We start from the raw sequence: 16,928 nt of genomic DNA, 5'->3' as shown, positions 1-16,928 counted from the left end.
GTGATGATTTTAAAGAGGCTCGATAATGTTGATGGAGCCATAACACCAACATAGTACACAGTACTTTACAGGTTCTGCACTAGTCCTGTCTGTAATAGTGGCAAAAATAGGACATGTTCTATCTTTTTTTTGCAGAGCTGTGGACCAGACACTGTGTGCTGTACGCATCTGATACAGAAAAAATTCAGATCGGAATCAAACAAAAATTTGTTGTGTGACCGGAAATCCACCAAATCTCATTGTAGTGAATAGGGAATTGGTTTGCCAAAACAGACTTCCAAAGTACACAACAGAGCCCTATTGTTAAACACATACTTGGAAAACATTACATACAGCCACGTCTCCTCTGATGTAGACATTATCTTTCCTCATCTTCTCCTTTCAGACCAGACCGCCATGATGATTTCTTGAAGCCATCTTTTGTCTCTGCACATTTTGACAAACAGACATCTTAGTTTCCTACTTTTCCATCATCCTCCACACCTTCTCAACACACCATCATGACACTCCAAATACTGTGCCTGCTATGCTCCCCAATACTATACTGCAGAAACAGTAGCCCCCTAGTAGTAATAATTCTCCTTATAATGTGTGCTAGAAAAAAAAAAATGCCCCTTATGTGTGCAGTGCAAAAAAAAAAACTTATAAAAAAAACTTATAATGTGTGCCAGTACAAAAAAAATCCATCTTATAATGTCCAGTCCACTGAACTTGTGGCACTTGTGGTTGAAAACTCCATGGAGGTAATTTATCAAACAGAAATACTTTAGGCAGGATTTAGGCATATTTCTGGCACAGATTGCGGTGCAAAAGTCCTTTACATCACATTCTGCAACTTCTCCCTGCTCACGCCAGGTCTTAAAAAGTGGGCAAGGCGTGGGTGGAGAAGGGGACGGGCCAGCAGGTACATCTCATTCATCATTTTTTATGCCTGATTTAGGTGGTCTAAATGGTGTAAATGTAAGATGGCTAGGAAGCTGTCTTACATTTACAAGTGGCAGAGGATCCACCGAAGTTATGTAGAGGCCATATCAGATCCTCATATCAAACCTCAAATCAGACCCCCATATAAGACCTCAAATCAGACCTCCATATCAGATCTTAAGATCAGACCCCCATATCAGACCTCAGTTTAGACCCCCATATCAGACCCTCAGATCAGACTGCCATATCAGATTCTCAGACCAGACCCCTATATCAAACCTCAGATAAGGCCCCCATCGGACCTCCATGTTAAACACTCATAACAGACCTCAGATCAGACCCAAAATAAATAAATTACACTACCTCTCCTGCTCCACCACTACTCTGCAGATCCAGCTGTCTCTCCTGCATTTAGAGGTGGGCATAACTACAGTGAAGGGAACACAAGGTAGGCATAACTACTCTGAAGGGGCACCAAGGTGGGCATAACTACTGTTAAGGGGCACCAAGGTAGACATAACTGCTTTGAAGATGCCACAAGGTGGGCATAACTACTGTGAAGGGGCACCAAGGTGGACATAGCTACTGAGAAGGCGCCACAAGAAGGGCATAACTACTGTGAAGGGGCGCAAAGGTGGGCATAACTACATTGAAGAGGCCACACGGTGGGCATAACTATTGTGAAGGGGTCACAAGGTGGACATAACTACTGTGAAGGTATGCAATGTGGATATTACTACTGTGAGGGGCACAAAGGTGGCCATAACTACTGTGAATGCACCACAAGGTGGGCATAACTACTGTGAAGGGGCACAAACGTGGGCATAACTATTGTGAGGGGCACAAAGGTGGCCATAACTACTGTGAATGCACCACAAGGTGGGCATAACTACTGTGAAGGGGCAAAAAGGTGGGCATAACTACTGTGAAGGGGCCACAAGGTGGGCACAAATACAGTGAAGGTGCCACAAGGTGGGCATAACTACTTTGAAGGGGCACTAAGTTGGGCATAATTACTGTGAAGATACCATAAGGTTGGCATAACTTGTCAAGGGGCACAAAGGTGGACATAACTACAGTGAAGGGGCACCAATGTGGGCATAACTACTGTGAAGGGGCACCAAGCTGGGCATAACTACTGTGAAAGCGCCACAAGGTGGGCATAACTACTGTTAAGGGGCACAAAGATGGGCATAACTACTGTGAAGGGGCCACAAGGTGGGCACAGCTACTGTGATTAGGCACAAAGGTGGGCATAACTACAGTGAGAGGGCCACAAGGTGGGCATAACTACTGTGAAGGGGCACAAAGGGCGGCATAACTATTTTGAAGTGGCCACAAGGTGGGCGCTAACTACTGTGAAGGGGCCAAAAGGTGGGCATAGCTATTGTGAAGGGGCAAAAAGGTGAGCATAACTAGTGTGAAGTGGCTGCAAGGGTGTACAATGTGGATATTACTACTGTGAGGGGGCACAAAGGTGGGACTGGGTGAGAATAGTTATGCATTGTGTACCCTACGATCGATTTTATAAGTTGGGACTGGGTGAGAATAGTTATGCATTGGGCAGAGATAGCGGAGTGGCTTAGCCTAATGTAAAAAATATTTGCGACTTCGCTTTTCCCTCCTTATGTAAATTTGTGTGGCGGGTGGAGGATATGTGCAGAGGGAGGGCATGATGCTGAATCCTTGCCCTGCGTACTATAAAGCCCAGCTACAACTCTGGTGAGAGGTTCAGATTATCGAGGATATTATGGGCAGAGGCCATCTGCAGAACAGATAGGGTGGTAGACAAAGGTGAGAGATCTAGGATTGTAGAGAGTTTTCTGGGTGAGAGTGAGAACTTTAAATTGAATTCTATACTGTATGGGCAATCAGTGCATCACAGGGTGGAGGCAGTAGTGTAGCAGTTGGATAGATATATGTGCCTGACTGCTGCATTTGGGATGCGTTGGAGTGGGGTACAAAATCACTACTTTGTTTTTTGTTGTGGGGGAGGAAACTGAAACATCCAGGAAACTCATGCAAACACAGGAAGAACATACAAGCTCCATACAAATATGATTCTTTTGGTTGGATTCAAACCCAGAACAGTGCTAAGCACTGAATCACTGTGATGAACATGCCTCTGATGAATTAACCTCATACCACGCCTTGCTTTTTGGGGTGACCTTACTGTATTTTACATCCAAAGGTCCCAACCATGAGACAAACTAAGGCCTCATGCACACGGATGTCTTTTTTTGCGGTCCGCAAAAACGGTTTCCGTTGTTCCGTGATCCGTGTCTGTTTTTTGTTCTGTGGGTCTTCCTTGGTTTTTGGAGGATCCACGGACATGAAAAATGAAAAAAAAAAATCTAAGTCAAGTTTGCCTTTGAAATGATAGGAAAAAACAGACACGGATCACAGACACGGATCACGGACGCGGATGACAATCTTGTGTGCAGCCGTGATTTTTCACGGACCCATTGACTTGAATGGGTCCGTGAACCGTTGTCCGTGAAAAAAATAGGACAGGTCCTATTTTTTTCACGGACTGGAAACACGGATCACGGACGCGGATGCCAAACGGAGCATTTTCCGATTTTTCCACGGACCCATTGAAAGTCAATGGGTCTGCGGAAAAAAACTGAAAACGGAACAACGGCCGCGGATGCACACAACGGTCGTGTGTATGAGGCCTTAGTTTGAACCCTATTTTCATAATTTTAAGTGACACAAAAGAGGCGTGCTTGACTAGCCCAGCACCTATTTTTTTTTGTTTTGTCATTTACTTTGTTAGAGACTCTCTAACCGAAACCTAATGACCCCCTTTATAGTCTATGGGGTATGTCTGGTACCATTAGTTTAAAGGCATGTTTAGACGCTCTGATGTATAACCAATTGTCGGGAAGGAAGCGTTCCTTCCAGTCGGCTGCTCGTTCAGTGAAGGAAATCCCTGTATTTACATGCAGGATCTCCTTCACAGTATGAGGATGAGGGATCAATATTATGATCACTTGTCTTCATACAGAATAATTATTTCTGGGCAGCGAATTTCTGTTCAGGCAGCACAATCTTCTGCGCAGAAACAATAATTGATGTGCCTGCATGAACAATAGGATCACCTGATGAGCAAGCATTTTGCTCGACCATTGGGTGATCGGCGGCACATTTAGACAGGCAGATTGTCAGGAACGAGTGTTTGCAATAATCTACCTAATTGTCGGGCAGTATAAATCCACCTTTAGTCATGTGCCAGATCGGGCACTTCCATTATTTTTTAAGTAATTATTAGTGCTGATGTGAACTCAGCCTAACACAACAGATTTTTTGGTATAAACATGGTCCTACAAACAATAGAGCTGAGAAATGGGGATAATTCTAAGTTAAAGTGGTATTATACCTACTATAAATGGAAAAATGGAAGCTCTTAGTGCACGTTTTTGATCAAACGTGTGTCGGGCCCATCTACCAGGGGTCCTCCAAACATTTATTAATCTTCTTTTTGAAATTCAACTGGTAGCACCAGATATCATTGTCTACAAAGAAGACAAGATCTGAAGATATCCTTATGTTTCCCATGAACGATTGTTTTGTTTTTGGGTATTTAACATACATTGTAGTCTATAGATTGAGATTGGGATTATGTTGCACTCTTGTTCTTACACTGACTGTATATAATGTAAATAAGGGTGGCTATACATGCTTGCTTTCTTGGTAACGATTGGAGAAATGTATGTAAATTTTGATCACACTGTCTCATAAGATTAGCAAATCACAGTGTCTAAATGCAATTGTTTGATTAACTTGAATTGCCCAGGCCTTTGCACTTACTATAGTTATGCCCCTGCAACATGCAAAGACAGGGTCTATTCTTCCTTCAGGATTGGGAGCTATAGTCAAACAATATGTGGCATCACTAAACCAGACACATTAAAGAAACTTGTAAAGCCATTCTAAGATTTGATGAAGAAAGAAAAAACGAAGATATGGCCTCATTCACAAGCATGCCAGTTTATAGTGATTGTCCTATATCTTCAATCTAGACAAAAAAGACTTTTCTTGGTCATCATTTACGTCTGCTCAGTGAGATATGGAACATTTCCTTTTTCTTATTATTATTCCATTATTCTATTTCTTATCAAAAATAGAATATCTTTCCATGTCTCCTGAAGAACGCTAGTGAGGGTGTGTTGGTCATCTTTGTTGTCTTGTCCTCCCTATATCCTAAGCCTAATCTTTCGAAACATGATCTTCTAAACATGATGATTCCATCTGTAACACCACAATCCTTCCAAAACATCAGGCCATTCCTTTACCAAATCATCTTGTCTTCACCTTCACCTCTGTCCCTACCTCACCTCTGACAACACTAAATCATTAGTTCATGCCCTAATCATTTCTTGCCTAGACTACTGTAACTCACTACTAATGTGCATTCCACTGAACAGACCGGGTCCACTGTATCATAAATGCAACAGCAGGGTTGAGTCCTTCATGGTGCTTCACGTCCATACATTTTCACTCTCCTCTCTGTCTATAAACTCTTTTGTGCTCACTCAACCAACAAGGTATGGTTTTCATCCTCCCTAATTACATCCTCTCACTCTCCTGTACAAGACCTCTCCCATGCAGCACCCAGTCTGTGGAAGTCACTGCCTGGACTATTTCACTTGCTTTTAACATGTCCTGTTTTAAGCATAAAGGAGACCTGTGTCACATAACTTCATTTCTATTACAGCCTACATGCTACCTGACCTGGTCACAAATATCTCCACTTCACTGCTTTGTCTTCAACAAGCTAACCCTTATACATCACTCTGCGCTTCTTACTTCTGTTGATTCTGGCTGGTTGACCGGTTCACTAAATTGTAAAGACTGTTTTACAAGGGTTGGCAGAGCATGAGATGATCAGGAATGAATTCATACGAATGTTCATTCCAATTCATCATCTGCTTGTCAGCTGGGTTTACATGCAGCAATGATCAGGAATGTATGGAAATGAAAGATCGTCACTGCGATTGTTCACCCCCATGCCGTGTCCTTTTTTGTCTGCAGCACATCTCTCTTTATACAAAGTGATGTGCTGCTGATGAACATGAATTTTGGGTCGCATTTGCTCATTCATTGAGCGAGCATCTTTATGCAGAATAGTTATTGGTAATGAGCATTTGAATGAACGCTGATCCCCAATGATTGTACCGATGGCCGACTTGTGTCAAAGGACCTTAAAGGGGTTGTCCGAGTTATTTTTTTGTTCTTTGTATGTTTCTAACTAATCTAATGTAAAGGCTTTACTGCATCTCAAGTTGCTGCTTTCTCAGATTTCACTGAGGGTCACATGACCTGTGATGTCAGCTTCTCTCTCTGCTCTGATGAGGTTTCGTGCACAAGCCTGAGAGAGCAGATATGTGTCTGTACACGAGACGTCGCTGTTCTGACCACGCCCCCCTGCACTTCTGTCTGCTGCTGCTGCTGTCTGCTCTCTCCCTGGATTATTTCAGGAAAAACGTTAACGCTTTCAGTAGCACAGACTCAGGGCTGAAGGCTTTACTGAGTAGCTGCAGGCAGTATGGAGGCAAATTCTGGGCACAGGAGCTGACAGACTGGAGGAGTTCTCCAGAGCATTGCACAAGAACAGGTAAGGGGAAGATCCTGTGTGTATCATCAGTGTCATTGTACAGCTCGGGCTTATAGTCCTACACATACAACATGCTGCTGAGTCTCCCAAAAGGCAGACATGTCACTCAGGGCAGCATTTGTATTCACTCCCTTTGCAGAGCAGGGGGAGGGGTAGAGATTGTTGTTATTGCAGGTAAACAAAGAGCCAGAAGAGAACCAGGGAAATTAGGAAATAGATTTTTTTTTGCCTAAAACTTGCTTAGCTTAGTTATATATTGCTGCCCATCAAATTTACAGTGATATTTTTTTTTTCCATAACTTGGACAACCCTTTTAAGGTTTTATGGGCAGTCACCTCTCTCATTTTGTCTCATTGTTTGTTCACTTGTTTTATTACTTTTTCACTTACTTCCCGTTGTAAAACAGGTACCTTAAAAACTAGCCATAAAACATGGCCATATGTGCTAGATAGCGGAAAGCCATTAGTCCCAACCCCCTCATACACATGCATGATCAGCCAAGAGAACATATGCTCTCACTAAGGATAGAGGAATAGGCTGCTGCCAGACACCTCTGGTGGTGGCTTATCTATTGTGAAAACAAAGGATTAGGCATGTTGGATTTCCCCCTTTCCCCCAATATGTGCCATCAGGAATGAGTCAGGGTACCTTCATTCGATGATTGGCTGGTCTTTAAGAAGCCATTGAGTTTAGCCATTGTTAACCTAATGTGTTCAACCATCTTAGGTCTAAAGCTGTATTTATACTGCACGTTATTCAGGCCAATTATCAGGATCAAACGTTCCTACGAACACTTGCTCCCAATAATCTGACCATCTAAAGGTGCCGCAGATCACTTGATGAGCAGGCAAAACGCTCGTTCATTGGGTGAAATGATCAGAGGTGCGTTCCAGGGGAGCAGATCATGGTGTCTAAACAGCTCTATGCTGCTGAGGAGCAATGATTTTGTATGGGGATGACCAATAACAGCAGCCATCACTTGTCCTCATACTGTGGAAGAGATCAATGCATGTAAATGCAGTGCTTCACCCCCACTTAACGAGCAGCCAATTGTCAGGGAGGAATTCTTCCTTCTCAACAACCACCTGCTCCTCGTAGCATCTAGGTGCACCATTAAGGGTACTTTCACACTTGCGTTTTTCTTTTCCGGCATACAGTTCCGTCACAGGGGCTCTATACCAGAAAAGAACTGATCAGGCATATCGGCATATCCCCATGCATTCTGAATGGAGAGTAAGGGTACTTTCACACTAGCGTTTTTCTTTTCCGGCGCTGAGTTCCGTCCTAGGGGCTCAAATCCGGAAAAGAACTGATCAGTTTTATCCTAATGCATTCTGAATGGAGAGTCAGTCCTTCAGGATGCATCAGGATGTCTTCTGTTCAGTCTTTTTGACTGATCAGGCTTTTCAGAAAAACGTAGCATGCAGTATTTTTACCTCCGGCCAAAAAGCCTGAACACTTTGACTGAACGCCTGATCAGGCTTTTTTCCCATTGACTTGCATTAACGCCGGATCCGGCCCCGTGTGTTCAGTCAAAACGGATCCGGCTTTTGCATGTTAAACCCGAAAAATGTGAAAAAAAAGTTAAAGTCCATAAATGGCGGATCCGTTTTTTCCAATGCATTTTTCCATTGTGATCGAAAGCCTGATCAGGATTTAAATGTAATCCGTTTTCACACGTTTTTCCGGATCCGGTGGGCAGTTCCAGTGTCGGAATTGAACGCCGGATTAAAACAACGCTAGTGTGAAAGTAGCCTAAGGCCTCTTTCACACTTGCGTTGTCCGGATCAGGCGTGTACTCCACTTGCCGGAATTACACGCCGGATCCGGAAAAACGCAAGTGTACTGAAAGCATTTGAAGACGGATCCGTCTTCAAAATGCTTTCAGTGTTACTATGGCAGCCAGGACGCTATTAAAGTCCTGGTTGCCATAGTAGTAGTGGGGAGCGGTATACTTACAGTCCGTGCGGCTCCCGGGGCGCTCCAGAATGACGTCAGAGCGCCCCATGCGCATGGATCATGTGATCCATGCGCTTGGGGCGCCCTGACGTCACTCTGGAGCGCCCCGGGAGCCGCACGGATGGTAAGTATACTGCTCCCCCGCTCCCCACTACACTTTACCATGGCTGCCAGGACTTTAGCGTCCCGGCAGCCATGGTAACCATTGAGAAAAAGCTAAACGTCGTATCCGGCAATGCGCCGAAACGACGTTTAGCTTAAGGCCGGATCCGGATCAGTGCCTTTCAATGGGCATTAATTCCGGATCCGGCCTTGTGGCAAGTCTTCAGGATTTTTGGCCGGAGCAAAAAGCGCAGCATGCTGCGGTATTTTCTCCGGCCAAAAAACGTTCCGTTCCGGAACTGAAGACATCCTGATGCATCCTGAACGGATTTCACTCCATTCAGAATGCATTAGGATAAAACTGATCAGGATTCTTCCGGCATAGAGCCCCGACGACGGAACTCTATGCCGGAAGAAAAGAACGCAGGTGTGAAAGAGCCCTAAGGGTACTTTCACACTTGCGTTGTTTGATTCCGGCAGGCAGTTCCGTTGCCTGAACTGACTGCCTGATCAGGCAAACTGTATGCAAACGGATGTCATTTTTTCTGACTGATCAGGCATTTTTCTGACTGATCAGGATCCTGATCAGTCAGAAAAATGCCTGATCAGTCAGAAAAATGCATTGCAATACCGGATCCGTTTTTCCGGTGTCATCAGGCAAAACGGATCAGTTTTTTTTTTTTTTTTTTCATTTTTAAAGGTCTGCGCATAAAGTCCATAAATGGCGGATCCGCTTTTTCCAATGCATTTTTCCATTGTGATCGAAAGCCTGATCAGGATTCAAATGTAATCCGTTTTCACATGTTTTTCCGGATCCGGCGGGCAGTTCCAGTGTCGGAATTGAACGCCGGATTAAAACAACGCTAGTGTGAAAGTAGCCTAATCCATTCAGTTTGCATCAGGATGTCTTCAGTTCAGTCGTTTTGACTGATCAGGCAAAAGAGAAAACCGTAGCATGCTACGGTTTTATCTCCGGCGAAAAAAACTGAAGACTTGTCTGAATGCCGGATCCGCCATTTTTTTCCATAGGAATGTATTAGTGCCGGATCCGGCATTCAAAATACCGGAATGCCGGATCCGTCCTTCCGGTCTGCGCATGCGCAGACCTTTAAAAATGAAAAAAAAAAAAAAAAAGATCCGTTTTGCCTGATGACACCGGAAAAACGGATCCGGTATTGCAATGCATTTTTCTGACTGATCAGGCATTTTTCAGACTGATCAGGATCCTGATCAGTCTGAAAAATGCCTGATCAGGCAGAAAAAATTACATCCGTTTGCATACAGTTTGCCTGATCAGGCAGTCAGTTCAGGCAACGGAACTGCCTGCCGGAATCAAACAACGCACGTGTGAAAGTACCCTAAAACTAATGCTACTTTGCTGAGATAAGCCCCAGGATTCAGGTGCCTCAAGCTATTTTCTAGAGATCTGTGATCCTATAAGACATTTAGTATATACACATCATTGGTTGCATTGAGAACATTTTTGTAACTTGCTTCCGTTGTTTGCCCTCCAAGCTGAGACTGACAACTATATAAAGTGATCTGAATGTTTGTAACCTTGACAGGCATGGTATATATTATTTACTTAGAAAAAGTACCATTCAGGTTGAGAAGTAAAGGTTAGGCGGAGGGAAAGAACATAGTAATTTGGTTTTCTGAAATCATTATATTTAGTACTTTAATTATAAGTTCCTCTGTCTAGAGTTGAGAAAGGCAAACATTTGGTCTCAATTATACAACACTGCAGGACTTTCGTGGTTTTCCGTGTATAGAATATATGTGGGCTCCCCACATTGAAAGAACCTCAGTGATTAGGTGGGATTTAAATTGCCAGCCAGTGTTTTTGTTCTAAACCTGTCATATTTTTTTAGATTAAAACGGAAGACATCAGCCAAGTGTTAGCTGACTATGAATACATAAGCATGAAATGGGGCTGAAGCACACACATATTTCCAAAGGATGTGCACATTTGGATATCCAAGGGCGTAGCAAACAACATGAAATGACCACAGTGGGGCCAAACGACCATGAGGGGATAAGAAAATGTACCGTTTGTGCCATAAAAATCAAAGATCTCATATCCTGTGGATTTATACAAGAATTTATTGATTAATAATGTTGACAAAGTGGTTAGCACTGCCGCAGCAATGGATCTAGTTCTAGTCTGACTGGGTCAGCATTTGTATAGGGATTTTTTTATAGTCTCTAAATGTTCCCATGTATTTATTTAAACAATATGAAATCAACTATTAGATTGTCCACACTTGCATTATTTTATTTTTTTTCCTGTAGGTTCCCGTTGACGTTTGATCATTTGAATTACATAACATACTGTTCTATTCTATCCTGTAAAAAAAAACAAAAACAAAAAAACTCGATGGTGGAAACTTGATGTGGTAGTGCCCATGATTAGAAATAACTCCAATCACGGATGTTTACCTCTCAGATGCCATGGCCAACTGCAATCACAGCATCTGACCATCTGAGTGGTCATTTACCAGTGAATGAACACAATGATTGTACACCATTGCAGTCTATGATATAAGCAATCTCTCTCAAGGTCCCTAGAGGAACTAAAAATAAAGTTAAACAAAGTAGTTTAAAAAGATATAAAAAATTGTGCAAAACACAAATGATTCCAAAATTCTTCCAAAATTCCAATCATCCTCTTTCCCAGTTTTACAAAAAAATAATAATATTTAAACATCATTGGTATCACTGCATCCCAAAAATTCCCAAACTATCAAAATATAAAAGTATAGTATTTATCCCATACAGTAAATGCTGTAATGGAAAAAAATCTAAATGACTGAGTTGACTTTTTGGGTTGATTTGCCTCCAAAAAAAGTGGTGTCAATAAAAACTACAGATCACCCCGCAAAAATGAGCTCTTGCACTGCAACTAGACCAAATTTATAAAAAGTTATGGGTATCAGAATATGGCAATACAAAGATTTTTTTTTTCAAATTTTTAAAAATCTCTTTAAAGCATTAAAGCATAATAAAATCGATATAAATTTGGCATCACTGTAATTGTACTGACATGCAGAATGAAGGTACTGTAACATTTCATTTTCACAACCCAGTGAATGCCGTAAATACGAAAATTGTAAAACAATGGCAATATCGTGGGGTTTTATTACAATTTTACCACATAAATATTTTTTCCAGCTTTCCCAAGACATTGTATGAATATTAAATGGGGCCATTAAAAAATAAAACTTGTCTGGCAAAAATAAACCCCCATTGAGCTATGTGAATGATAAATGAATGCCTCTTGGTAGGCGGGTAGGCTCCAGCAGAGCAAAGTTGAACATTATGTTAAATTGTCATGCAAAGGAAGAGTGTGTGTACATATATTTAGAAAAACAGATTTTAATGCAATTTTGGGTAGTCAGTGAAGTTTTACTGTGGTGAGTGCAACTCAGATTTCCATGAAACGAAATTAGAAGTTAAAATGGATACATGCCCAAAACTGGGACATTCTGATAGGGCTGAATTTTGCAAGTCCTCACTAGTCCTGGAAGGTGACATTACTATAGATCTTAAAGGGGTATTCCAGGTATTAAGTTATATCCTGTGGATCTGAGTATCTCAAATCCTGACCCAGATTTATGCTTGAATTCTGTCCCTGCACCAAACATTTGTCCAGGTGCCAGAATGTTGTCTGTGAACCAGGAATAAAGTCTGTGCGCAAAAAAAAGCTAAAATATTGGCACTTGTAGGCACATTTAGGCAATGTCCCTTTCCCAGGAAGCCACACCCCTTTCTTGCAAAGTCAAACCCCTTTGTAGGGCAGGGCATAAAAAGAACTAGGAACGTATGTAAAACAGTTGGTAAATGTGATGCAAAGCATGTACTCCAGTATTAAAAATAGCGACTGCAGGGTTAGAGAGTCGAATAGTGATGGTTTTTTATTTACCGTGCAGTCACTATTTTATTGGGAGGAGGATTTTTAAGATTGGCTTTTATCTATCTAACTATTATCTATCATCTATTATCTATCTCATTATTATCTATCTAACTGTTATCTATCTACTAGCAGAAGGACCCTGCTTCGCACGGGTATATTTCATCTATTTAATTTAATGTTTGTGTGTGTCGTTAAAAGATATCGACAGTATTCCCCATAACAGTGACCTCTACAGCACCCCACCCCTTTAACAGTCCACTGCAGCCCATCCCCTTAACTTTGACCTTCACAGCAGCCCGGACCTTTAACAGTGAGTTTCACAGCACCCCACTTCCTTGACATTGACCTCCTCAGGGGCCCGCCCCCTTAACAGTGACCTCCACAGTACCTTGCTGCCTTAACATTGACCTCACAGTACCCCGCTGCCTTAACAGTGACCTCCACAGCAGTTGCCCCTTTAATAGTGGCCCCTGCCCCCTTAACAGTAACATCCACAGTGAACGCCTCTTTAACAGTGACCTCCACAGAGCCTCGCCCTTTAACAGTGACCTCCACAGCACCCTGCCCATTTAATGCTAGGGCTATACGACGACATGTGTCATGCAACATTTTGTCTCATCAATTCTTATAATGATAGTCTATGGTGTCACACTGCGACATGTGACATGCTGCGACTGCGACACGACAGTTGCAAAAAATCCATCCAAGATGGATTTTTCTGTAACTGTCACATCGCAGCATGTCACATGTCACAGCGCAACACCATAGACTATCATTTTAAAAATTGTCACACGACATTGGTGCGACATCAATGTCGTGCGACACATGTAACAGTGTAGTTGTGCCCTATGTGTCGTGCGACTTATTGTCGTCGTGTAGCCCTAGCCTAAAGCTGACCTACAGCAGTGAAGAAAAATGGCTGGGTTGTTATGGAAACCTGGAGTAAAACTGTGTGTATGTGGAGACTAAGGGCCTGTGAGCTTCTATTGGCGGATAAGGGACATGTGACCGTGTGTATGTCAGTTGGGATATGAAGAGAAAGGCTGGCAGGCTTGTATGTAATGCAGGTCATTTTTGGGGAATATATCAGGAACGGTACATCCTAGAGAGCTGAGACCCCCACAAGATTTCTTCCAGGTAGCAAGGGACGTGTATACCAAGTTTAGTTGAAATTGATGGTTGCGTTTTTGAGTGATGGCAGAACATAGATACACACGCATATATATACATCCGTCTTTATATATATATATATATAGATTATCTATCTATCGATTTATCTCAAATTATCTGTTTAAAATAGTCAGCACCAGGACTGAAATAAATGTAGCAAGTTTCATAATTTGCATTTTTCACACAGGACCTGTCTATTAAAGTCAATGGGTCAGTAAAAAAAAGTGAATCCCACTGAAGGACAGTCCATTTTTCACTGATTGCTGAACTCGACAAAGGTAAAATCGTTCATGTGCATAAACCCTGTACAGATGAATGCTTTTGAGTCCGATTTTGGTGTGAATTTCACTGCGTTTCTGCTTTCAATCCGTGTCATCCTCCGCATGTGCTACGTAAAGACTCTGCCGTGGATTTGCCCGCTGTGAAATTCCACATGCAAAAATTGACATGCTGAGGATTTCAAAATCTAAATGGCAGGTCAATTTCCGCACCTTATAGATGAGATTTTCGAATGATCCACTTAGCCGGTACTGCGGATCTGCCACGCAAGATTAAAATGAAAATATGTGTGTACTACTTGCTATGCGCAGGTAGCCCAAGACATAAGACATAAGTAGTGGGAAAAAAATGTTCTACTAAAGTTTCCTGTGTTCCTTTAAAGCTATGAGGAGTGTAGCGTGAGGAGAAATCATGTCATATTTTGGCAAGCTGGACCCTGGAAGCTTAACAACTGGAGATAAGGAAAAGATTAACCGTACTAGGTCTGAAGTTTATGAACTCTCATTGAACACAGTGCTAGAAAGTTGTGTCTGACACAAACTATACACTCTCTTCCAGCTTAATTTTCATCCAACCATATGAAGCAATAAGTAGACTATCTGAGCCTAGCACTGCTGCATACTTTACAGACCACAGAAGTGTTGTGAATATGAAAAGTCACCATTCATTTTGGCAAGTCCCAGCCGGTGAGCTGTGTGTAGTTTTTTTTTCCAGAAGAGGAGGGATAGGGAAAGCCCTTGTTTTTTTTTTTATTGTGCTCTATTCCCCCCACCCCTCTATGGAAGGAGGAGATACAGAGTCTGATGACTAAAACTTGTCAAGATGTATACTCTATGAAGAAGACGTGAGGGCAGGAAGCTCATTCAGAACATGGGTTTGTGATTGAAAACTCTCAAGAGGAACATTACCGAGAGAAGGAAACTTGTCCTCGGGCATTTCTCTTCTCTCACAAGCAGTCTATGGAAGGAGAAGACATGGGGACATCAAAGTCAGGCAACCAAAGTTCTGCAAGTAGAACAATTAAGATAGCCCTGGTCATCTTCATATGCATTACAGGAATCCTTACTTTACTGCTTGTATTAGGTAAGTAACTATTGTCCCAACTTCTGTCAAATGAGCAATTACATGGGAATATAAATAGTTAAGGATGTAAGTAATACGAAGGAAATAAATGAATGAAACATAACATAAATATATACATTCAATAGATGCATAATATACCTTCATTAAGAAAAGTGACTGCCTATGGATATGGTATAATATATACTGCAAAAAATATATATATTTATTAATATATATTATGCTTTCTACTGTATGTACTGTAGGATTTAATATAGATGATCTATCTAGGTAAGAAATTATGGCTTAGGCTTCACAATGGGATGGCATATACAGGTAAATTCATTATGCTAGGGTTAAGATTTACAGTAGATTAGGGATTAGATTAGGAATACAGTTCAGAATAATATCTTGTAAATGGATACTATAACAACTATTTTGGCATCAGCTTGCATCAATTCCACTGGAATATAATTTTCTAACATCCAGAAGAAGTACCTTTTTCATTCAGATGCTGGAATCGGATAGGCTCTCATCAGATTAAAAGCCCATGTTTGGCGTTTTTCATGACGTATACACTAAACCTATCCATGGAGCTCCATTCACCGGATTCAGGGCGGTGCAGTTGGAAAGCCAAACTTTGGATTCCTTCATAATGTATATATGTGGCTCATGTATACATGCCAACATGTAATGCTTTTTAATTTAAAGTTGGAGTTGGAGTTTATGCATTTCTACCAACAACGACTCCATGTCTTCAACTCCACAACTCTGTCCATGTGTACATCAGTAAAACTTTTCTGATTGTATAGAATAGCATATTAGATAGAAGGGTATACAGTAAAATGGATGCCACATGGTATACGTTTTTACCAACTGAGCCTATTAGCGACATACTGTATCCCGAAGTATAGGCATACAGCCAACTTTCTGATGGAGGCACATGGTAGTTTTACACTAGCACTAAAATCTTCCAGCAGGCTGTTCGGGCAGAGGGACAGCCTGCCAGAGCTCATTGTATCCGGCATAGCCGGAAACGGCCGGACTAATGACTATGATGACTGCCACCCAAATTCTGGCTTTGTGCACCTATTGCTGGCTATATGGTGGAACTGTGTATGTGTCCTAGAAATCCTCTGCGATATGTTCTGAATGTAAAAATGCATATTCTATAGATAGATAGATAGATATAGATACAGTGATTTCTGTATTGGTCGTACTTTGCAAAGATTTCTACAGCTATTAGAATGATTTATTTATGGGAAAATCCCTCTGATCACTTTACGTTTATCACTTGGCATCGCTGGGCATGCATTTGCCATACAATAATGATTGAATCCTAAAATATTTAGCTTAGTAAATCCCTAATCTGCCATGACCAATGGATCAAATACATGTTGAGCCCCACTAGGGACATGGAGTAATGTGAGAGATGGCATTCTCTGTACAAAGCTATATAAGTAAGCGGAAAAACAAAATCTTTTCTGATTATTGTTAAAGGGGTTCTCCGGCGCTTTTCCTGAATTGTCTGTTTCAGCTAATCTGTGGAAGCAAGAGAGTTTCGGCAGTACTTACCTATTTAGTTATGACGCCGATTCAGCAATTTTGGCAGTACAGATGCTTTCTTTCTGTTCAGCTGCATGTACATTATGCAACTGAACAGAAAGAAACAGGAGCATATCCATTCGAGAATTCAACAGAAGAGCATGAAGCCAGTCAGGCGGTCATGAGATTAAAGCTGAAGTCGCCGAATCGGCAGCGCAACAGAAGGGTAAGTTCTGCTGAAACTCTTTTGCCTCCATTGGTTATATGAAGCAGAGAATATAGGCAAAGCCCTAGAGAACCCCTTTAACAGTTATTGTTACTTTTATAGGTCCTGTAAATACAAGCCTACAAATGGTT

The 16,928-nt window shown here is 41.8% G+C and overlaps 1 protein-coding gene across 1 annotated transcript in view; it reads left to right on the top strand.

Moving 5' to 3' along the window:
* Positions 1–14,684: 14,684 nt before the first annotated feature.
* The window catches only part of PHEX (phosphate regulating endopeptidase homolog X-linked), a 284,982-nt gene continuing 282,738 nt past the window's right edge, over positions 14,685–16,928 (top strand). Inside the window, exon 1 of the mRNA XM_044283956.1 lies at positions 14,685–15,050. Within this exon, the coding sequence (XP_044139891.1) occupies positions 14,927–15,050 (124 nt within the window). The 5' untranslated portion in view covers positions 14,685–14,926. The remainder of the gene's footprint in view (positions 15,051–16,928) is intronic.

This window comes from Bufo gargarizans, chromosome 3 (genome assembly GCF_014858855.1).
Source record: "Bufo gargarizans isolate SCDJY-AF-19 chromosome 3, ASM1485885v1, whole genome shotgun sequence".
In the NCBI taxonomy this organism is placed as follows: Eukaryota; Metazoa; Chordata; class Amphibia; order Anura; family Bufonidae; genus Bufo; species Bufo gargarizans.
This window is presented reverse-complemented; position numbering and strand designations above follow the sequence as displayed.